This window comes from Ceratotherium simum, chromosome 2 (assembly GCF_057802395.1).
Source record: "Ceratotherium simum simum isolate JZ-2026a chromosome 2, ASM5780239v1, whole genome shotgun sequence".
Classification (NCBI taxonomy): Eukaryota; Metazoa; Chordata; class Mammalia; order Perissodactyla; family Rhinocerotidae; genus Ceratotherium; species Ceratotherium simum.
In genome coordinates, this window is record NC_141901.1 from 67926362 (window position 1) to 67951025 (window position 24664).

General features: G+C 36.7%; 1 protein-coding gene across 3 annotated transcripts in view; it reads left to right on the top strand.

The window, feature by feature from the left end:
- Positions 1-23220, top strand: part of DPYD (dihydropyrimidine dehydrogenase) — a 777563-nt gene extending 754343 nt beyond the window's left edge. For all 3 annotated transcript variants that reach the window (XM_004420800.3, XM_087446926.1, XM_087446934.1), the window contains 3 exons: positions 1945-2088; positions 18820-18960; positions 21782-23220. In XM_004420800.3, coding sequence (XP_004420857.1) covers positions 1945-2088; positions 18820-18960; positions 21782-21952 — 456 coding nt within the window. In that variant the 3' untranslated portion in view covers positions 21953-23220. The remainder of the gene's footprint in view (positions 1-1944; positions 2089-18819; positions 18961-21781) is intronic.
- Positions 23221-24664: the final 1444 nt, after the last annotated feature.

Below are 24664 nucleotides of genomic sequence, written 5' to 3' on the forward strand. Positions count from 1 at the left end.
GTAAGGTAAGAGCCAATCAAGGAATCAGGGTAATGGTTCAGATTTTCATAGAGCTTGCCACCGTAAGAGATCTGCTAGACCAGGTCATGTGTTTCGACACTTAACAATTCTTGATAATCTTCAAGAATGTAAGATTAGGGTTTAGATGCCCTTCATGTGTAAGAGAAGTGTGGAGAGAGTGGTATTCTGACAAGATTTATATCATGTGGACACGCCTTCACCACCTTATGAGGCATTATCGGGACCCCAGGGACATTTCTTTGGCACCAAGCATAATCCCTAATACCTCATATGCCCCAGGACAAAGTCATTTCATAAGAGGACATTTCAAACAAGTATTATCTTTTCTACATTAAAGGGGCTTACATATGTGATAAATATTGAGGATTTGTTTTATACTCTTATTTATTTTATGCTTTTTAACAAGACAGCAACACTTATTTTATGGTAAGATAGATACAATATATTCTCTCCCTCCATTGTATCATTTCGTATTACTGCAATCACCAATATTGTAATTTAGGAAAACATTAAGGTGTAGATATGAAGTATATATTCTAGTTTAATTGAATATAAATTAATTTGGCATTCATAACATTGTTTCCATTTGCTTGACTTGTTGACATAATTACAGTAAATTGATAATGAAAGTAACAATCTTAGATATTTGCACATAAACATGCTCTGCTAATATAAATTTTCAGTTGCAGTTTGGCTGAATTGGAATACGCTTTAAGTTTAGTTTCCTGACCCTACTGACATCTCTGAAGAACCAGAGAACTCATTTTCCTGGGGCATTATGCAGCCTGGCAAGTGGAGGCCAGTGTTTTGAAACAAGTGTGATTTTTCACCCAGGTGCTTGCTAGGTCAGAGATCAGGATGACCTTGGACTGCTGTAGTTTTCCAAGCCTCCATCAGCTAGATAAATGGGCTTTATTCTGCAGGAGGGGGGAGCGGGGGATGTTTTTGCAGTCTTAGAAAAGAGACCTAGCAGTTCCAGGTTATAGGAGGACACAGAACATTTGGAATTCAGTGGTGTCTATCACCAGCAGCATGTGTCAGTAAAAGTGAAGATCAAAGGTTCTAGAAGAGGAGAAGGACAAAGTGAAGAGGAAATAATTGTGGTATAATGAATAGTATGAGGGCATATTCGTGTTAACTTGAAACCACTTGGCATTTTTCCATGACACCCAGGTATCTTTCTAAATGGACTTTGTAAAGTACAATTCAATAACCTTGAGATTTAAAGCTCCATGATGTGATTTTGAATACTGATGGAGTTTGTTTAAGCACTGTGATATTTCCTCTGCTTTTCATTTCTATTTTTGCCTCTTCCATGCAAAATAAAACTTATTTTCTGTACAGAGAAATCAATATTTTTACCATTTGTTTTTCAGCTATTCCAGTAAATTGCAATCAACATTAGTTACAATCTTTAAAGAGATATGGTAAGAATTTGAACACAATAAAATAGAGATACAGATTAGAATTTTGGCAAAGTACCTTTGCTATTGACAAAAGCATTTATCAGGGACTATGGCTGTGTCTATATTGTGCTAAAAAGCTGATGAAGAGGAAAAAAGGCATCAATAGTATACACTTTCTGTCTATACAAACCAAACAAATGGTCTAACTAATAGCTATTGTTTTCAGCTAATGGATTTGGTTTACCATGGTGAACTTGTAGAAATGTATTTTAATTAACATTTGTATATCTAATACATACATATTTGGTAAAAGTATTTTTGTGTTCTTCTTAATAATTAGTGGAATCTGATACCTAGAAGATTAGTGGTCCAAGAATGAATGAAGCCCTTCCTGCAGTATACGTGAAACAATCTCAAAACATACATTTGTTTGCTGATAATATTTAGATGTTTATATCCTCACATTTTTCTCTTCTGTGAGCTAACATGCTTTCTTATTTGTGTGTTTTCCTTTTAGAAACTGCCAAGTTTTGGACCTTATCTTGAGAAGCGCAAGAAAATCATAGCAGAGAACAAGATTAGACAGAAAGAACAAAATGCCGCTTTTCCACCACTTGAGAGAAACAATTTTATCCCCCAAAAGCCTATTCCTGCCATCAAGGTAAAAATTAAGCCATATATCTATGTCATTTTATTATTTAAATATACAATATAGTTTAAGTGTTTATTTTCTGTTTAAATATATCACTGATTTTGTTTTAAAAATATACCAAAAGTTTTAAAAATTCAGTCTATGGTGATAGGATAGCCTCTTTTATTTATATATTTTATACTTTTTAGAACACTGTCAAGTATGTGTTTCATGGAAATTTTTGTATGTATTAAATGGGCCGGAAATATTAAGGTGAATTCTTTGTCTTCTCATAGTCATTTTAAAATTATTTTAATCCACAATTAAATCAGGAGATATATTAGTCACACAATACAACTAAGTGATCAATATCCATATGATATCTTACATTTTAGACAATCTTTCTCTGGTTCAGCCTGTGGAAAGCCTGTAAAATTTGGGTCTCAGGAGATTATAGTCTGGATAACAGCGAAAATTATTATTAAGATGGAATTGTGTGTGTATTATATTTCTTGGTATTTGTTGAACTTTTTATTTTGAGAGAGATGTAGATTCCCATACAGTTGTAAGAAATAATACAGAGAGGTCTTGTGTACCCTTTACCCAGTATCCCCAGTGGTAGCATGTTGCAAAACTATGATACAATATCACAACCAGGATAATGACACAGATACAGTCTACTGATCTTACTCAGATTTTTCGAGTTTTACTTCTACTCATTTGTGTGTGTGTGCATGCCCGCACGTGTGTATTTAGTTCCGTGCAATTTCGCCACAAGTGTAGGTTCCTGTATCCACCACCACAGTAAAGATACAAGAGTTCCATCATCACAGAGATACCTCAGGTTGCCCTTTTATAGCCACACGCACTTGCGTCCTGCCCACCTCCCCCAAGGTGGAGTTGTCTTAAAGCAACCATCATGGGAAATAAAGGAGTGTCACAGGTTCACATTCTCTCTGAAATCACCGTCAGTAGTGTGGTTTGCAGTTACTGAAACTTATTCTTCTCTATTGAGTGACAATCTACTCCTACATCTCCATTTTCTGTTTGAAGCATCATCTGAAAAGCTGGCTCTCAGGAGCTCTCAAGTGGACCTTCCTGAAATTCATCTTTAGTAGTTAAGTGGGAATTGAAACCCTTAAAAATTCCCTCTACCTATAAGACAAAAAAAAAAAGGGTCCTCTGGTAAAAACAGTGGAGTTTAGACTTGATGTTGCAAAATTTAAGTGATTCAGAGTTCTGAAAGGAAATATGGAAGTCGCTAAACACAAATTGTACCAGCACTTCAATGCCATAATTCCAAATAAAGTGAACACTTGGGACTTTTAACAGCATAATAGTCCCAAACAGTCTCTTGTGCTGTTTCCTTTAAATTGATTGTGTTCTACTAAAAGGATGAACAGGACACTGATGGTCAAGAGGAGACCAGATCCTTCAGCTCTTTGCAAGCCCCCCCACCCCTTGTTTGGCTATGATTTGGGGTTAAGTGAGAATTGTCCCAGCTCTCTCTTCTGAATTAATTTGAATTAAATGTAACATCTCTCTCTTTTCCTTATGTATAGAAATTTCAAAAGAAAGATATTATTTATATACAAAATAAAAGAAGTGCAAGGTGACTATAAAAGCATTTTGACCTTTTCTAGTCTTCTGTTCCTTCAGAGAATGTACTGATAACCTAGAAGCAAAACAAAAACAGAACAAACGAAAAACCTACTATAGTTGAATTAAAGCTGGCCGATCAGTAATCCAAATAAAATATCAAACTCTGCAGAATCAAACAAACCAAAGAAATATGAAGTCAGGAAAGTAAGTAAACATTTTTTAAAGTATCAGAGATGAGGAGTCTTATTAAAAATAATAGAGGTTTACATCCCTCTCCTAAATTGTCTCACTTTAGAAATTATCCAAATTGAAGTATCCATGGTGTCACATTACATAAGCCTCAAGGCATTGCAGGTACCATCTTCCCAGCATCTAAGACCATAACGGTGCTGACATTTTAAGAGACTGCTATGGTAAAATTTTCTCAGCATCCAGTGGATTTTCCACTACCTTGGCCTTCTCCCCAGGGTGTCCATGACACGTTCTGTCATTTCTAGGAAGATAGTGTGCCCTGTCAGAAAGCATAATGGTAGCTGATAACGTTGGGGTGTTTTTTTTAAGGGGGGCATTTTCACTAGTTATAAGTGCAAGTCTCTCTTTGAAAAGTGAGGAATTATATTTGTTATAACGATGACTGCTCACTTCATCTTGCTTTCTATAAGGCTTTCTATAGAGTGGGGGACAGCATATGTTTTAGAGGAAGAAGGAAGATATAGAGATCTGTTCCTGTCCCCAGAGATATCCACGGGTCCATCTTGACTTCAGATGACTCCTGATTGCTAGAACCATGATGTGGTTACCAAAAGTGAACTGTGTGTATATGTATACATATACATATGGTTGTATTTTTAATTAGAGCAGTTGTCCTCTAATAAATGCATTTTCACTCACATTCCAATGTGATTTTGCAGAGGAGGAGAGAAAGTTTATCTCCTGGAAGCACTCATGGAAGTATGCGGCAACCAATAGCTCTAATATGTTATACTGTTCCAGGTGCTATACATGTTTTATCTCATTTAATCTTTACAATACCTAGGATAGGTACTATCTTTATATTCATTTTACAGATAAGAAAATTGAAGAACAAAGAGAGATTAAATAATTTGATCAAGACATAATAAATAGTGGTAGAGTGGGGATGTAGGTGAAATTGAGAATTGCTGGCTTAGAAGATTCAAAAGATAGACTTATAAGAGGGACTAGAAAAGTTTGGATCCATTCTAGAAAATATGTGGAATATACCTAGAGACAGCTCATGGAAGATGAAGATGTCAACATGGAACAATGAAACATTTAGTAAGGGAATTATGACATATGGGTTTTGTCACAGTTGTACTATAATCGCTTGATTTGGGGCAAATATCTAATAAGAGGCCTGTAAAATGAGACTACTAGACAAAGAAGTCTCTTATCTTGCCTCCTTTCTTTCCTCCTCCCCAACCTTCTGTAGTTTCATTTGTTTGTTTTATTTTTTATCTAATGGTAAAAACACAAAGATTAATATAAAAATTACCCATAATCTTACTGCCTAAACTTAATCACTATTAAAATTTAGATTTATAAAATTCTAGTCCTTCTTCTGTACCTAAATGTAATATATTGAAATGAATATAGAATACTCTTAAATTTTCTACATAAAAACCTTAAAATAATTTATATATCACTTTTACATCAAAATAATGTTTTCATAATATGAACTTATTATTAACTTTTTAAAATTAACCTACTGTTGAACCATTAGGTTTTTTTCAGAATGTTATACAAATAATGCTATTATAACTATCATTGTACAAAAATCTTTGTGTAGACTTCTTATTGTTTTCTCAAGAAAAATTACAGGTGAAATGTTAGGGCTTTTGATACCTATTACCAAATTGCTCTCCAGGAAGAGCGTGCAAGTTTACCTTCTGCCAAAAAACATAAGAGAGGGCTCATTTTCTTAGGCACTCATTAAGAATGAATTTATTTTTAATTTTAGCCAATGTGATAGTCAAAAAAGCATTTTATTTTTTCTTTAATTTTTAATGTCTACATAGTAGTGAGATTGGCATGTTCTTATATATTTTTGACCACTTTCTCTTGAAAATTTACTGCTCATTTTTTTGAACAGTTTTCTGTTAGAGTATTTATCTTTGTCGTAAAGATTTTTTTATAAACTCTTTGTATATTGCCATTCGTCTCATAATTTGTGTTATGGTGTTTTTATATATACATACAGAAGTTTTAATTTTATGTAATCATATCGGGCAAAAGCTTGTGATTTCTCCCTTTATTTGCCTAGTTTAACTTTTTCTACCATAAGATCATGAAAATATTCACCCATCTAGTTCTTTTAAAATTTTGATATTTACATTTAACTAATTATTCTAAAGTTTGCTTTGCTCTAAACTATGAGATATGGTTATAACTTCATTTTTTGCCCAAATAGACTTTTTTTTTCCAAACAGATAGTCCCAAGATCTCAATATTTGCATTTCAAAGTGGCCCCTTCCATCTCTCAAATTATGACTTCATGATGAAAATGTATCATAAATTGCATGACTCACTTTACATTCAAATTTTCGGTTTCAAAATTTGCTAATGTTAATGGTGTCTGTATTCATCTCTCCGCTTCTTTCTTTCTCTATCATCTCCCTTTATGGTTCGTCTAAACTCTTCCTATATAGTGACGCAACTGTGCTCCATCACTACCTCTTTTCTGTGCTTCAGACCTTGTTGCCCACTATCTTCTGGACACCGCCACCTGGATAGTTTAAACAAGGAGCACAAGGGCCATCATACTTAAAACTAAGCTGGCTATCATTCCTTCCAGACTTGCTCTTTCTCAAAATCCTGTGTTGCAATGACAGCACCCTATCCACTCTCTTTCCTAAGCCAGAAACTTGAAATTCAGTCTAGATTCTCTCCCATTTCTCATCCCATTCATGAATGAGATCATGGGACATTCACCAACTCTATTATCATTCCCATCTCTCATGTTTCCCTCCTGTTCTTCCCTATGGCAGAGGCCTTAATGTAGTTCTTTACACATTCTTTCCTGGAATTCTGAAATACTCCACTAACTGGCCTCCCACCTTCTTTTGTCATTCTTATCTAATGCATCCTGCAACTATAATGGAGTATTCTTCTCAAAATGCAAATTTGATTATTTGATCCTTTGCTTAAAATTCTCACGTCTTAACCATGGTCTTAAATTAAGGTAAATTCCTTAGCATAACCTCAGACCTTTCATATCAGCTGATTTTGGCCCAAGCAGCTTCAGTGGTGAAAAGCAGAATTCAGGAGGTGGTAGACTGAAGAATGAATAAAAGTTGAGAAAGTGAGAACAAGGTCTATGGAATACTCTTTCCTGAACTTGAGAAAGATCAGAAGGAAAGTGATAAGAAAAGGAAATGGAGTAGAGGGAAATGTTGGTTTGTTTATGTTAGGATAATCTAGGCTTACATGTGTTTATAGGCCAGGAGAGAATAGCTACAGTTACCAGAAACTGCGTGATTAAGGAAGCTACATCTTTGACAAGTAGGGAAGGAATGGGGTCCAGTCAATATATTAAGTCATCTTGGATAAGAAGAAGGACATCTCTTATCCACTGCATGCCATATGCATTTAAGGAAACTGAATTTGGGTTTACTAGTGTCATTTTAGTAAGTAACCATGTTTAAAGAAAGTGACCATAATAAAGTCTAAGAAACTGTTTCCTTCATTGAAATACATAGCAAAGTTTGTACGATTTTAGCAGATTACATTTATGGAAGAAGAGTTTCCTGAATTAAGCATGGGCCTACTCTGTCACACTGTCTGGGTTCAAATTGTGGCACTGCCATTTAGTAGCAACATGAGCTTGCCTCAGTTAGCTAATCTGCAAGATGGAGATAATAAAAGTGTCTGCTTCATGGGGTTATAAATTAAGTAATGTGAGAAGAGCTTTTAGCCTGCACCAAATATGTCTAAATAAATGTTACCTACTATTAGTCATTATGTTAGGAATGGACGGGTTGAAGGAGATAACAGGTTAAGGAGGCTCTCCATTTCTATTTTGTCCAATAAAATGAACTAAAGAATGAAAGTAGGGACACCTAAAGTTCTGGAGGCTAAGTAAGTTGGAAGTTTTGAAGAAGTCCATGTATTTTCCAGGAAATCTTTATTGCATACCTACCATGAGATAAGCAATGTGCTAGGAATTGAGCATCTATAGTACAATAAAATAAAACAGACACAACCTCTGTCCTCATGAAGCATACAGAATAGAGAAAGAAACAGGTATTAAACAAAGAATCTCAATAACAATATAAAATTATATTTGTGATATGAACTATATAGGAAAAATACGGGATGTATGGAGTCTTTTTCATAGCAATACCTAATTTAGATTGAAGGGTCTAGGAAGGCCTCTCTGAGGAAGTGGCATTTAAGAGTCCTTTAGACTAGGTAGGGATTAGAAGGGTAAGGGGAAAAAGGAATGTTCCAGGTGATCCATAATGTGGTCCTAGATTTGGCAAGTGGCCATGGTTATGGAGACAGAGGCAGAGATGAAATTGATGAAGTGTTGTTAATTCTCCCTCTAAAACTTAGTGATTCTCACTATATATTGAGGGATAAGGGGTAGTAAGGAGTTGAAAAAAGGACACTAAGATTAGATTTTTGATGGTCCCACTAACTCAGATAAAGAAAAATACAAGATAATGAATCAGGGTTCTGTTCTTAGTGTTTTTAAGTTTGATGGATTTTTTTGACATGGGATGGAAAATTTAGATTTGAGCATATGGACACAAATGAACTTAAGCGAATATGGACCTGTGCTGGAAAATATAAAAAAAAAAAAAAACTAACATGTTGACTGCCTAGTATGTGCCAGACACAAGATAGGAGCTTCTCATATATTTTCTTATTTCTTACTTAACCTAATACCCTATGAGGGAGAAGGAAGTTCTGGGGAAGCAAATGAGAAGAAGTGATCAAAGAAATAGGGGAATAACCAAAAGAAAAATGTGGGGGAAACCAAAAATGGAGGAAGTCTTAAGAATGGGGAAGTGGTCCACAGGTGAGAAAGCACTGCTCATCTTGGCCACAACACCTTGTGGTGTTTCATTTTATCTTTCACATGGAACCACTGAGATTCCAACGTGAGATGGCAACAATTGTCATGTTCACCCATATATCCATTTGGTCGTTGATGCAACAATTGTTAATGTACACCCACTATGTTCCGGCACTGATATAGTCACTAGTGATTCAATAGTGAACAAAATAAAAGCCCAGTTCACATGGCGCTTACATTCTAGTGTGGAGAAACAGACAACAAACAAATAAGCAACTGAATACTTACTATGTCAGATGGTCACAGTGGTGGAGAAAATACAGCAGCATTAGGAGAATAGGAATTGCTAGAGAGGTTGGTCAGGCAATGCCTGCCTGATTACATGGCATTTGAGTAAACACATTAAAGAGCGAGAGAGTGAATGATGTGGATAGATATCTGGGGGGAGAACTCTCAATTCAGAAGCAACAGAAAGTGCAAAGACCCTGAAATAGGACAGTTCTTGGCAGGAAACCACTGAGGCTTTTTAAGGCGAAGAATGACATATCTGCCTTAATTTTTCAAAGGATGCTTCTGGCTGCAGTGTTGATACAAGATCCTAGATGGGCAAGGGCAGAGCAGAGAGACCAGTTAGAAGGCTGTTGTTACAATCCAGACGAGAGATTGGCAAGAAGGAGAATAAATACTAGATTGCATCAGAAGGCCTCAACTCCTTTGTTTTAAATGAAATGATGTGTGCGAAAGTATTATACACAGCATAGTTCTATTCAAACGTAAGAAGTCGTTGTTATTGTCATTTAATTTGAGTCCCCTGCCCCTTTGCCCGTTATTTCAGACCCCAGCTGGATGTTGTAACTGTGTAGTTGTTCAGTCCACATTGAAATGAACAGCTACGTTCCCTTTAAGAGTCAGTTTCTTTCTGCGTGTGAACCAGACATTGCTTCTTGTGCTGTTATTGTTTTATTTGACCACACGTACCCAAGCACGCTATGTACGTCTCTCTGCTGCTTCATCATGACTTTTGTGTTTTCCCTACAGTATTTCTTCTGTTCTTGACATTCCATTTTTCCTTCTTCCCTTTTTCCGGGAGAGTCTGGGTTATCTCTTTTCGTGTTTAATATTTTCTCTGTCCACTCATCTGTTTATTTTAGCTTGTTTCTTCTCTCCTCTCTGCTGGCCTCTTTATAGATTCCTCTGTTCAATAGTTCAAACTCCATGACACTGCTTTGTTTATCCTCTCAGCTAGCACAGTATATTATTCCCCATCTGCTATCGAAAGAGCCCTAGTGCCTCACAAAGTTAACTAAGCCCCTCTTGTCTGAACAAGTTTTTCAGTCATGCATTCAAGTTTCTAATCTACCCCCATCTTCCCTGGTTATGAGTGTGACAGTATTATTTCTGAGCAAACCATGCTCAATAGATCTCATCTTTTGTTCTTTTTTCCTTTCAAATGCCTCAGATGAGATTCAATGGTCTGTTGCTTCAGAGGTAGGCAGTTTCAGTATAGTCATTCAGTAAGTATTTATTTAGTATGTGCTGTGTGGCCAGCAGTGTGCTAAGGAGCAGTCTGTGTCCAAAGACATACAAGGTATGGTCCAAGGCTCAGGGATTTTCCCAATCTTGCTGGAGATGGAGCACTTGCATATATTTATTATGCACTCACTGCAATCCAGGAATTGTGCTAGAAACTAGGAGTCCAAAATGAATTTTAAAAAGGAAGAAATCTATCCTAATGGAGCTCATAGGCTAACAAGGGAGAAAGACACATGTTAAAAATTATTTACAGTTCAATCAAATATGTACAAAATGCTCTGGGAACACAGAGGAGTGAAAGGGATTAGTTCTGCCTCGGGTAATTGTGGAAAGCTTCACAGAGATGGTGATATTTAACATGGAGTTTAATAAATTAGTGTTAATTAAGCAGAGAATTAATAATAAAAGCTAATATTTATTGAGTACTTAGGAGGTTTCAGGCACTGTTCTACATGCTTGCGAATTAATTCATTTAATCCTCACAATAACCCTATCAGGTACCCATATTTTCCCTATTTTCCTGATTATGTAATTGACAAACAGAGAGGTTATATAACTTGCCCAAGGTCACACAGCTAGGAAGGTATCAAAGCCAAGATTTGATTTCAAAGTCTGGTCTAGAACTTGGGCCCTTAAGCACTATCCCCTGCTGTCTCTCACAAAAGAAAAAAAGAAAGGAAGGTGGCATTTCAAGCAAATCAATATGTTTGCAAAGCATAGTGTTCATATATACTTGGAATAACATAGGACCTTACATCCAATACACCATCCCTGGATCAACCAGGTAGTAGCGTCAAGTGGAAAACTCATTTTTTTGTTCAATAGGAATTCATAGAAAGGACCGGGCTGAGAGGCAATAATGAGGAAAATAACCCAGTTTTCTTGATCAGTCTTAACAACATGATATAAAAGGGCAAGGGGATGAACTGATTAAACTGCTAAGAATTTCAGCTAGCACATCAGGAGTGGTTATTCCCAATGTTTCGCTGTGACTAGGGGATCCTTGAGAAGCAGAAGTCTTTGCTTGCCAGTGTGTTATCTGCTTCTCCTTGCTTTCTTGGAAGCTAAAAAATGGCCTCAGAGGCCCTCGATCCTACACCAGGGAATGGTCTGGGGCCCTGGGGACAGCCTGGCGTCCAGTTGATTTCCTCTTTATCAACCCCACATCTTGATTTCCATTTTGTAATGACACAGCATTTACCGTGCATATATTGCCATATTATGGAGCTGTGAAGGTAATAGACGGAAAAGGATTCTGAGGAAGAAGAAGGTAATTAAAAACAGTGCTGGAAGGCTGAAGGGGAAGAATGAGCTAAAGTAAGAAAAAGAGAGCTGGCTTCCTGCAATAGGTGTAAAGGTCTCCTTCTAAAAGATGAACCAGGTAGGACCTTCTGAAGAAGCTCTTGACACATTCTACAGGTTCACCTGTGCTAGAGAAAAGAAACCAAATAGGAGACAGTTCTGTTTCCTCACTGAGGAGAACTGAAATGACAGTGTGCACATTTGGCCCAGCTAAATGAGAAACGTGCTTTATTCCCAGGCAGCGTATAACAGAGACTTGAGAGTCTGCCAAGACTTATAAAGTCCCCCGAACGCTTCCCACTTCTGTTGATATATATGAGAATGAATTCTTATTCTCTTTATGAAGCTAGGAATGTATTTCTAACACATTTGAATTTCTGGGTAGGAAAATGAATGGTTTAGGGGCACTAGTGATGTTTTCATCTCTTCTTCCTGCTGCTTCTAGTAAGAGATGGACTGCATCTCATAAGACTGGCAAGACAGTGTTGGCAGGAGACCAGTCAGTCTGATCGAGTGGTTTATTATTTCAATTGAATTGTGAGAGGAGGGAGAAAAGTACTCAGATAAAACTGTAAGACCATATTAGAGACTAGGGAGCATAAAACGATGGCACAGAAAGAAAAATAGTGGAGGACTTTCCTAGCAATTTTCAGAAGGTACCAGAGAAATGGGCTGGGGTTGATATTAACATTCTCAGTTGTCTCTATACCAACAAATAGCAGATGAAAAAATGATCAAACTGAACTTTAAAAAACACGAACAAATTTGGTTAAAATCATCTCTTACATCTTATGGGGATCTTTTGAGATGTGATTCCTGACTGGAATGTGACGATGGAAAGGTGGATCTTGTTTGGAATAAATATGTCTAATCGAAGAGCTGGGGGAGGGGCGGTATATGTCAAGAAGGTAGACACATGCATGGAAATCCACAAATCTGAAGGTGAAGCATGGAGGAAGCAGCTGCAGGAGAGTGAAATGAAAGGAAAACGGAAATGTTATCCTGGGACTACATCAGAGACCTCATAACCAGATGGCTAATATGCACAGGCAAGATAGAGGAGTGATGTAAGCCTTTACAGACTTCAGATGAAAATCCACTCCACTAAAGGCAAAACATCTGAGAAATTATTGAATTGCCTTGTCGGAAAGTTAATCTCACAAAAGAGAGAGAAGCAATGAGGGGACTTGCTGCCTTGGCTTATTTCTGGCTCTTTATAAAATTCTGTTTGGCGAAAATGGCCGCTAAAGGAATCTTGAAGGAAAGTAACCATACCATATCATCTTAGAGTTCATTCAGCCACGAAGGGAAGTCTGAGCTTAGATATTCAAGTATCCCACCTTTAGTAAACCTAATTTCAGGAAGTTCAGAGAAAACAATAGAAAACAATCCCATAGTCAACAACTCTAACTTGAAGATGGATCAAGAAGAATGAGAAGCTGTCAAATAGAAATTTAATGACATAATCACTAAGTTTCCTAAGGAGTATGAAAAGGTTAAGCATTTAGATAACTCAGTATTCAATGGTCATATGAAAAAATACAGGTCACATTACCAATGATGATCATAAAAGAATGGCATCAAGATTTAAGGATGGGTCAGGCCAGAGCCTGAAATTATCTGAATATGGAGAAAATATTAGAAAAAATGGAAATAGACTTGGTCTATTAAAAGTAAAAAAAAAAAAAAGAAAAGGAAATTCACCCACTACTTAGAGCAGATACAACTAGAAAGACGAACTGTTCGACCCCTATTATCTCTCTATCATCCCCATAAAGAATGCTCTTAGAACTGAAAAGGAGAGGGAAAACATATTTGAGAGTTGAAGCCTAAGATAGGTAAGGATATAGTAAAAACACATTTCTCTTCATTAAATGAATTTAAATCCAAAGTGTCTGCCAAGAACTTGCTACTTTAAAGCCTGAGCCCATCCCACATAAAAAGACTACAGTAATCAGGGCCACATATCTATATTGAACCAACCTTGGTCACACCCGACCTCATCCATCTGTCTCTCTTGCTAATAAGCTGCCTCCCACCCTCTCTCACCCATTTCAATTCTCAGATTCTCACTTGCTTCTATCCTATGTCTTGGTTTCCTTGCTTCTCTCACCCTCCTCACCAATATACTGCCTTATTTCCTGCCTCATGCTTTGTCTCTGACCTCCCATCTCAGTATATTCACGCTGAGTCCTCAGTTATCAGAGTTCTACTGAATTTAAACTTAAGACTTCCTTTTCTAACTGTACAGTCCCCCTCCCTGCCTCCTAGTTCAGAGGGCATTATGTAAGATATCAAAAATAAATTTCATGCTTTATTTTTGAAAGTATTTTCCTATAATATTGTTGTACCACGCTGCCGAAAAATAAATGTTGCCCCAGGTTCTTTAGAAAAGGAAAAGATCGATGTGGTAGGAGGAGAGGGGAAAAGACAGAAGTAGACCAGAAAATTCTACAGAGATCATTAAACTTTTGACTTGGGAGCATTAGTAAAGGAAGATATTATTAAGAGTCAGCATAAATTCAGGGAGAACAAACCAAATTATCTCATTTCCTATTCTGATAGGTTTATTAGGCAAGTAGTGAACTTGATGTAAAAGATAAGAACATATGACAATGGTAATGGTACATATAAGAAAATTTTTAAGTGATTAAACAGCTATGCCCAAATAATTTAAATATTGGATCCCTTTCAGATAGAAATTATGGTGCTTGCCCACAGCACACTGTCCTTGGTCCTAGCTTTTGAATGGCACTTTTATAGATATTGTAAGAAGTATGCTAATCAGACGTGTAAAAGACTTAAAGCCAGGAAGAAGAGCGCCAGAAGAATGGCCAGATAACAATCACAGCTTGAAAATACTTCAATCAATTATAAAAACTAGACCAAAACTAATAAATTCTTGCTAAGCATAATAAATTAAGTATGATACAGCAGGGATTCTGGGGCTCTCCAGTTCCTCTCTCTTTCGTCCTAAACCTTATATCAAACAGAACTGTTGACTGATCTAGTTTTCAAAAATACTTTTGATTATCCCAAACAAATAACCAGTTGACAAAGACATGATTCTGGAATTCTGTAGTCCTTCACAACATTAATTTTGGGAACACTTATATTTAAATTAAATGGATCATCTATACTTAAAGAATTGAGCATCACTTTCTCCACACACACATTCACACATAAACATTTCCCCTAATCAAGGATGGCTATAGCAGATAGCTCCACCTTTGTATATCCACACCCTGCTTACAATAATGAATGAGCTTCCCTAATCTCCCCAGATGTGTGTCCAAGAGGGACTAGACTAGCCATATGTGCTTTACTGATTATGTGAGTCTTTCAGCAAACTCCAAACTCCAGGACGTGTACTCAAGGTTATTCATAAGCTGGCAGTACTACCTGGAAGCTTTGAGTTTTAAACAAAGGTCCACATTTGCAGCCACATAGGATGATAATTCATTTTTCTTTGATACTTTTTCCCAAAATAATTTAAAATAGTTGTCATTCTTTTATCCTCTTCCAAATTAAAAGAAAAAATCCAATTTTATATGTTATATTATTTTCTTATATATTTCTTATATTTTTATTATAATTTTCTTAAGAACTGTGATGAATGGGGGTGACTTTTTAATACCATATACTAATAACTTTTAGAATCTCCAAGGACCTTGTTTTATTTAGTTCAACATTAAACAATGATGTTTTAGTAAATAACAACAGCAAATCTCCAATAGAGAGCAAAAGACATAGTTAATGTACACAGACTGTGAACTTGCTTTTTTTTTTTTTTTTCTGTGAAGAAGATCAGCCCTGAGCTAACATCCATGCCAATCCTCCTCTTTTTGCTGAGGAAGACTGGCCCCTGGGCTAACATCTGTGCCCATCTTCCTCCACTTTATATGGGACGCTGCCACAGCATGGCCTGACTAGCAGTGCCTCGGGGCGCACCCGGGATCCGAACCCTGGCCGCCAGCAGCAGAGCATGCGCACTTAACCACTACACCACGGGGCCAGCCCCTGAACTTGCTTTTTACAATAAAATTTCTTAGAAATATATGTTGTTTCTTTGAATAAGCCTTATAAGCTTGATGACTGTCTAAGGAGTTTCCTGTTTAATCATCTTTTGAATATTTACTGGTGATTTCGGTCAACCCATGATCCAATTTAATGAAACAGCTATTTTGACTGATTTATTTACTAGATTGAAAAAATTATTTTCTGTCACATATAAGTAACCTTTTATAGCCAGAGAGTGACCTCATGCATTTACTGTCTTAAAATAGTATTAGGAAATATTAAACATATCCAGATTCTTTGACTATGATTATTTTGTATTTAAAGAAGTGCTCAAACCTTTTTGTGAATCTCATATTAATAAAAATGTTCAGTAAACCAACAAGTAGCTATTCACCCATACAACTATGTGCCTATTATGCTGTATATTTAGTACATAGGTAAACAAAAAATATATTTATTTTAACAAATATTTGAGTACCCATTATATTTCAGTGATCTGCAGGAACAAGATATACCACATGAGACACAAAGAAGAATAAAGTCTCCTAAGAGACTGCATTTGGAAGCTAAATGTAGAAAATATCCATAACATGAAGTTGCATTTGCTAAACACAGAAATAGCAGATGAGTCAGCATAGCAGAGTGCTTATGATCATAGAATTTGAAGTCAGGCAGCACCGGTCTGAATCTCTGCTTCACCGGTTACTTAATTTTATACCTTAAATCTCAGTCATTTCATCATCTATAAAATGTATGAGGTTTAAAAGAGAAAATGCTTAAAAATTATGGCACTGGCCTGAAACATAGTAAGAACTCAAAAGTTATCTGTTATCATTAGTTCCACATAATAGATAAAATATTACAGGCCATCAGGAGAAAAAATAGAGAGGATGGGGAGGGGAGAAGCGGAGGAGGAGAAGAGGGAAGAGACAGAGAAGAGAGAGAGAGAGAGATCACATCTTCAACTTGGTTAAGAAAGAAGAAGGAAGATTGAGGAAATCTTCATGAGGGGGTGGCATATGAGCTGTCTTTGAAGGATGGATAAGATTTTTCAAAGTGGAAATGGGAATGAAGGGTTTTCTGGACGGAGGACTCAACATAAAATTAGGTGTCAGAGGAGCTGATTGACAAGTGTGTTAAGTGTGTCCAGTGTAGCTGAAGCATATGGTGTTTGGAAGTGAAAAATTAGACCCAAAAAGATATGTTGATAGAAAGCCTTAAATGCTAGACTTAAATGTGAGACTGTATTTAATTCAACAGATTTTTGATGAAAATAGTGAGAAATTTAGTCTGTGCTGTACAGCCTAGATTAAGATGACAACATTGCACAGGGTAGAGGGAGAAAGAACACGAGGATGAAACTGAGCAAGGAAGCTCTTGCAACTGCCTTAGAAGTAATGGTGAATTAATTAGTAATGGTTAAAGATTGTAGTAAACATGGAAAGAGGATTCAAAAGATATTGCAGATCCAGAACTCAGAAGACTTGGCAACAGATGAGATATTGGAGTAGGGAGAAGTGGGAGTGAAATATAACTGAAATTTCAAGCTTCAGTGATTGGAAAAATCCTAACACTGTTCACAAAACTAAGGAAATCAGAAGGAAGATCCAGTTTTGTGGTGTTGATTAGTTCAGTGAGTGGTGAATTTGAGGTGCCAATTTCTGTGACAGTGTTCATCATGCAGCTGATAAGTGTAGATCTTGAGTTTGTGAGAGCAATTCAGAATGGAGTTATTGATTTGGACATCAAGGGCCCACCTACAAACAGACTGCTGTACAGTTGAAATTCTAACTTCAACACATCGAAAAGAAAATAGTGAAGACAGTATTGTGTGTTTTCTAGCATCTTACTCCTCGAGAGTTGCATAAATGAACTGTATGTAAGAATGTAAACTTCGTTTCACTTTGAAAGCTTAAAGTCATGAGCATATTGTCATTTAGAACTAAAATAGAAAAAAAAAGCAAAAATGAGTAACCAAGGTCATACAAAGAAGAGCAGAAAATAAAATACCGAAGAGAAGATAGGAAGATGGCTTTAAATGAGTCAAACCTCCTTGAACATGGACCTTGAATTGAAACAAAAGATGCTGTTGTTAAAAGTTGAAAACAAAAGCAGAAAATCTTGACAGCATACTAATTTGACAAACATTGTTACGTGCTTCTGTTTTGTTTTATGAAACAAAGTGTTTCTTATTGTTGATGAAACATCCTCTGTGCTTCACATATTAAGCACACTTCCAATTAATATGAAGAACAAAGCAATATGTAACTGCATGACAAATCTTCAGTGGTGAATGAAGAAAATCTTAGCTCTTTAAAAGTAAAAGAGCGTCTTATTTAGCTATTAGATGAACCTAATTAATTAACATAAATTACAATTTTTAAATAATGAAATATACTCAAGATATGACAGGTGGGTATGCTATCAAAGCACTTTTCTAAATGAAAATCTAGAATCCAAATGCAGTGATATAAATGCATGACATTCACATTTTTATTCCCCTCATCGCCAGCAAGCTAAAATTTTCTACTATCAGTGCATTACCCTTTGTCACTTTCATTTTTTTTGGATCCTTCAAAGTCCAAATTTGAGAAAAAGTAAGCCACAACCACTGAAAAGGGTGTCATTTCTTCTGTCCACAGAAACACTGTTTTAGATTGTCTAATAGAAAACCTATTGAGTGCAGTTAATTAGGTCTTGTGTTTCTAAGCTAGGTATCTCTGTGTGTGTGTATATATATATATATATATATATATAGCCCATCTTTCAGAAGACAGAAATATTTAGGGCCGGCCCCATGGCTTAGCGGTTAAGTGCGCGCGCTCGGCTACTGGCGGCCTGGGTTCGGATCTGGGCGCGCACCCACGCACCGCTTCTCTGGCCATGCTGAGGCCGCGTCCCACATACAGCAACTAGAAGGATGTGCAACTATGACGTACAACTATCGACTGGGGCTTTGAGGGAAAAAAAAGGAGGAGGATTGGCAATAGATGTTAGCTCAGAGCTGGTCTTCCTCAGCAAAAAGAAGAGGATTAGCATGGATGTTAGCTCAGGGCTGATCTTCCTCACAAAAAAAAAAAAAAAAGAAAAAGAAATATTTAAGTTCCAATTATGAAAAGCAGATCTGTCAGAACTGCAATATACAAAGACTCCTAAGTTACATAATGCAGCATTGTATAAAAACAGGGAAATTTGGAATGGTGTTAATTATTACATGGTAATATTTTAAAATGAACACTGTAAGTAATTCAGTGCCTATCTTGTAGGATGTAATTGGAAAAGCATTGCGGTACCTTGGAGCATTTGGTGAACTGAGCAACACAGAGCACGTTGTAGCTCTGATTGATGAAGAAATGTGTATCAACTGTGGTAAATGCTACATGACCTGTAATGACTCTGGCTACCAGGTAAGAATTCTGCTATAATTAGGATGCTGTGAGGCACGTTTCTTCTGACTTTTGTAGGAAAAAGCATCTTCTATTGCTAAGTGTATGATGCAGACCAGACGTGCCAAATATTGCCCCTCAGCAGTGGTACATCTCTCTGTCCTCTCACCTCATAGCATAGCAATTTTTTTAAAGGAAAGCCATAAATTATACTAACTACGCCACTATTCAACGCACAGTACTATTTCATCACCCATAAAATTGGAGGAAAATATCCAACCGAAAAGAGAAATTCACACAATTATGGACATTAGGAAGCATTATGCTTTAATACAGAGGGAAGGGAGAGAACTACCATTTATTGCCATCACCCTGGAAGGACTTGATTCCTTCTACCAAAAGGGAATTCTCTTCCATTCAATATTGATTGGGCTTTTACGACAGTTAGAAAGAAAAAGCACTTTCCCATCAACTTGTCATGCGGGTTGGGACCAGGAATTGCTTTGTAGCTGGAAAAGCCGACAAGTTGTATTCCTACCACAAGAAGGGAGACATAGGTTCTTCCCAGTTCCCCACTCTTCAGCTGCGAGTCTGCCACGGGACAATAAAGAAAAAGTGGAGATTCAGCTGTCTTCAGGCTAAAAACTACAGAATAATATTATTCTCATTAAACTTCTCAAGCCATAAAGAAGTATAATAAAGTAACATAAGACCCCTTTAAGATGATTAATGGAATTTTCAAGATACATAAAATGGCCCATTTTAAAAAATTGAAGTTCATTTACCTTATTCAGCCTGGAGCAAGGTCCCATGTTGCTCATGGTGGAATTTTGCATATTCTCTGACCACCTAATAGAGATATGACAGACATATTTTTAATTTTTTTTTTAATTTCTTCCTCCTTAATTTGACATTAGTTCTCTACCAATTTTTTCCCATTGTATCACTTTTTTCCTAGCTAAAAGGTGTCTCTAACAGTTATTTTGAAAATGCTAATCATATCACATTCACTTTCATTACCTCTTTCCTCTAATTGACCAATCAGAGATAAGTCAAGAAGTCCTGTCACTAAAATCATGGCATCAGGGTTCTAATATCTTAAATCTTAGAAGTTAGGACTCCCACCTTGGAATTCTAGCCTTGGTATAACTTCAATAAAAATAATTTTATTAATGAAGAGAAAATCACAATTAGGCATTTTAAAAGATTTTTAAAGTCCTCCTTTGACTCTTCTGTCGCAAAAAGATAAAAAAATAGAAAATCAAAATCTTTAGCTGAATGTAAAGTTCTATATGTTTGCAAATTTTCAGAGTATAAGATTTCTAAGACATAAGTATTATTTTATTTTCATCAGTTGCTTCGTGGGTTTCTATTTATAAAACAGTACATAAGGAAGAGAAATAGTTTTTACTCATTCAAACAGCCATCTGAGATGTTGTTTTACAAACCATGGCAACAGTTTGTGTGGACAGATTTTCTTATGGTTTGTCATAACTACAGTTCTTGTTCAGGTATAATATGGTTGTTTCCTTAAAGATCAGACTTTTTTTTTATATTAAGCAGTCTGACATGATTTACTCTAATAAGACCATTTTCATTTTTATGTGCGTAAAAGAAGAAAGAATTATAATTACAAGTAGCTTCATTTGGGAGAAGGAAATTTTTAAACAGAAAAAAATTTGTGTTGAATTGGATTATAACCCATTGTATATGACACAGGAAAAAGACCAGAATCAAGTAATTATTTGAAAATGTAAGAGTTGCAGACTGGGCCCCAAGGAGTATGGGAGGAGGGGACCTTGATGTCCCTCATAATTTTCCTCAACCCCTACCTCGCCACTCCAAATTAATACACAGTCTGAGTAAAAACATTGTATTTGTTGTGCAAGTGAGACTGCCAGACAAGTCCCCTAAGTCGCCTCTGGCCCCATATAGCTGCCCTGAAGGACCCCCAGCAGGAAATTCTTGCATGTTGTTTCCACAGTTGAAATGTTTCTCTTTAACAGGCAAATAATCATCATGACTTTAAATAAAAATCTCAATTGTAAATTTCACACTAGATATTTTTATTGCTTATTATAGATTGCTTCATGTTTAAACAAAAAAAGAGAGAGAGAGGAAGGAGGGAGGGAGGGAGGGAGAGAGGAAGAGAGGAATAAGTAATCAAATTTCTCAAAATCCTGAGCAGTTTGAGAGCTAGAGGCCTTCCCAGGTTCTCACAGCTGAGTAGTGTCTGCCCAGGACTAGAAGCTCTCGTCTTTCAGTGCTTTCTCCCCTTTGTGGTGGAACAATGCTTAGAATCGGCTTGGAAATCCTCAAACCTCAAAGCTGGCTCATAAGCTAATTTTTTTCTACTGCTTCCTTCTAAAAACTACATGCATAATTTGAAATCCAAACCAATGCATTCATTGCCCCGTCTGACGGTGACACTTTTCCACAGTCGAGAACAAGGAGTGTGAGGAGGGGAAGGAGGACGTGTGAGGGCACCCCGTCCTCCTCAGGGAGCAGACACCCTTCCTGGTGGGACACCAAGGACCCGAGCTCTGCTCAGAACAAAGGAAACTAGAGAGTTACTATGTTATGAAATATTTTCCTCACACAATGGAAGAAAAATGCCTCTAAGGAATTTTAAACATTGTGTTTCTAATTTAAAAGGATTTCTTTTCTTTTTTTTCCTCCTCTCTGGCAGCTCAACTGTTGCTATAGCTGCACCACACACAGTGCTGGGCGAGTTGTCTCCAACTGCACTTCTACCGCAGTGGAGAAAAACGTTGATGCTAAAATGGGGGCTTTATTGACCTTTGTGAGCAGCGACAGCAATCCTCTTAATTTCTGTTTGCAGGCCATACTGTTTGATCCCGAAACCCACCTGCCCACCGTTACTGACTCTTGTACAGGCTGTACCCTGTGTCTCAGCGTCTGCCCTATTATCGACTGCATCAAAATGGTTTCCAGGACAACACCTTATGAACCAAAGAGAGGCTTGCCCTTAGCTGTGAATCCGGTGTGTTAAGGTGATTTGTGAAACAGTTGCTGTGAACTTTGAGGTCACCCTCATATGCTAATCTTTTTAATTGTGATCATTATGTTCAGCTCTTTCTAAATTAAAGCAGATATATAATTTCTAAATATATTTCTAAATTTTAAAAGAAGTCTACCACCAGTGACCATTCAATTAATGGTCATAAAATAGAATAATTCTTTTCTGAGGATAGTTGTTAAATAACCGTGTAGCAGTTAATTGGATATTCACCGTCAGTTGTCCGTTGTGAAAAATAGTAACTTTTTTGTGGCAATTAATGTGACAATTTCCAAATCGCCCTATGCCATGCTCTTTGATTTCTAATTGTAAGTGAAACTAAGTATTTTAGAACAAAGCACAATTTAACATGCAAGAAAATGTTTCCAAGGAGACATTTTATAATTAAAAATTACATTCAATTTGAGCGCTGTTTCTAAGCAAATGTAATTAGCTCCATAAAGCACAAATGAAGAAAGTCAAATAATTATTTACTATGGCAGGGAAGAAAAAGCCAAAGTTTTGAGAGTTTGCAAAACTTTTTTGAGCCCTCTTTGACGACATAGCTTCTTTTTGGTGCTAGATACTGCAAGTGAGAGTGTTTAGTAACCATTCATATCACTCTGTGCTGTTCACCACTCATGCCAGAGACAGGTGTCCAAACCCCACCAATGAATCAAGATGACATTCTTCTTTAAATATTTAAACTATGTTCCTAACCAAAGATGTTAGGATGGAGCTCTGGTTAAAGCCACTCTTTTGCTGTGCACCAGTCTGCTCTATCTGCTTTTAATAGTAACCTTCATGATTATGGCAATTAATGTTTGAACAAAGCCTAAATTATACAGTAGTGGGTCATGCGCTTCATTATTCAAGAGTGAAAAATATAGTATTGGTGATATATTAAATTGTGCGAAACCAGTTTGACTACTCTTTCTTTTACTGTTTATGCTTGATTTCAAAAGTAATGGAATAAAAAAGAAATATATATTTTCTATTATTGCCAAACAATATTTTTGTATTTCTCTAATTTCATAATCAGCAAATACATCATATAAATTCATTTATCTCTTCTTTGTGGCATATTTTAATATGAATCTATAAGGAGTAAATCTTTAAATAACAATCTGTGGCATACTTCTGTGACAAATGCAAGATCTAGAAAAGTAAGATGTTTGATTATGCACTTTTAGAAATGTGCACTTACCACAAAATCTGTATTATTGAATAATATCAAATAAAATTTCATAAAGCATTTTGAACAGCATGGTCTTTTGCTGCCTCTTTTGCAAGTACAATCTCATGTCAACCATTTAGATTTTGAGGTGGGGCAGTTTTTGGTTAATTCTGCAGTGAATTCCATCCAAATGTGTATATAATGCTAGTTCAAATCTAATGATGGTAATGACAATGTAGTCACTTAATGTTTCACGTCCTGTTCCTCTTAGCCAGGTTTCTCTTCTGAATTCAGTTCTATTCTGCCAAAAGGCATCTTCACCTGGGCACAGACCAGGTTTTTTGAATAGCTCATGCGCAGAGATAAATGGGAAATGGCAACCTACCATTGAGGGTGCCATCGTCACTATAGGAAACATCCATGTAACCTCACATTGCTCCTTAGATAGTTGTGAGATATTAAGGACTTATATAAACTGATTCCCTTTTTGCTCTTGTCATCATGGGGATAGTTTACCTTTTGGACTTGGTAACAGCTTAGCAAAGAGTTCAGTTTGTCCAGAAAAGAAATTTATGAGGACCATATAGATGCTGTCATAATGTCTTACCCCCTACCTCCGTATGGCAAGAGGTTTTTACTCTGGGAATTTGTGAAAAGACATCCCATGCGTATATGCCTGAGTTCTCTTCAAGATACCAACTGCCAGGCAGAAATTCCCTTACTAGAGATTAAAGAAAAAAGTTGTTTATAACCTTTGCATCCTCCTCTAAGTAAGAATGGACACAATGCTTCAGCTCTTCACTTGAACTGCTTTGGGGAACTGCAAATGACCAGGGCTTTGAGTTAGGCCATGGAAGTCCATGATTTTACGCTAGCTTGTTCCTCACACACATTTCTTTCTGTTGTGTCCATTTTCTGCTTTACACCGGGAAGCATTTACTATCCATACTGTTTATAGGAAACATAATTCAATTTTACATGTAGGGTTTGCAGAAAGACTCAGAATAGAGTAAGAATGAAAATCACGTTATTCCATCCAGCAAGAGACCACACACACATTCTCATGGATCCTGACCTTCAGACATGAGTGAAGACATAGAAACAGACCAAGGAGACTCATTAGTGAGTGCTTCCTATGTCTAAGAAGCTGTACTAAATGTTCTGCATACCTGCTGGTTAATTTTGTGTGTCAATTTGGCTGGGCCACAGTACCCAGATACTTGATCAAGTATTATTCTGGATGTTTCTGTGAGGGTGTTTTTGGATGAGATTTACATTTACATCAATAGACTCTGAGTAAAGCAGATTGCTCTCCATAATGTAGCTGGGCTCTCCATAATGTAGCTGGGCTCTCCATAATGTAGGTGGTTGAAGGCCGGAATAAAACAAAAGGCAGACTTCCCTGGAGCAAGAGAGAATTCTCCAGCAGAGGGCCTTTGGACTTCCTCTGCAACATCAACTTTTCTTGGTTCTACAGCAGACTGTCTTTGGACTCAAACTGTAACTCTTTCCTGAATCTCCAGCTGGCC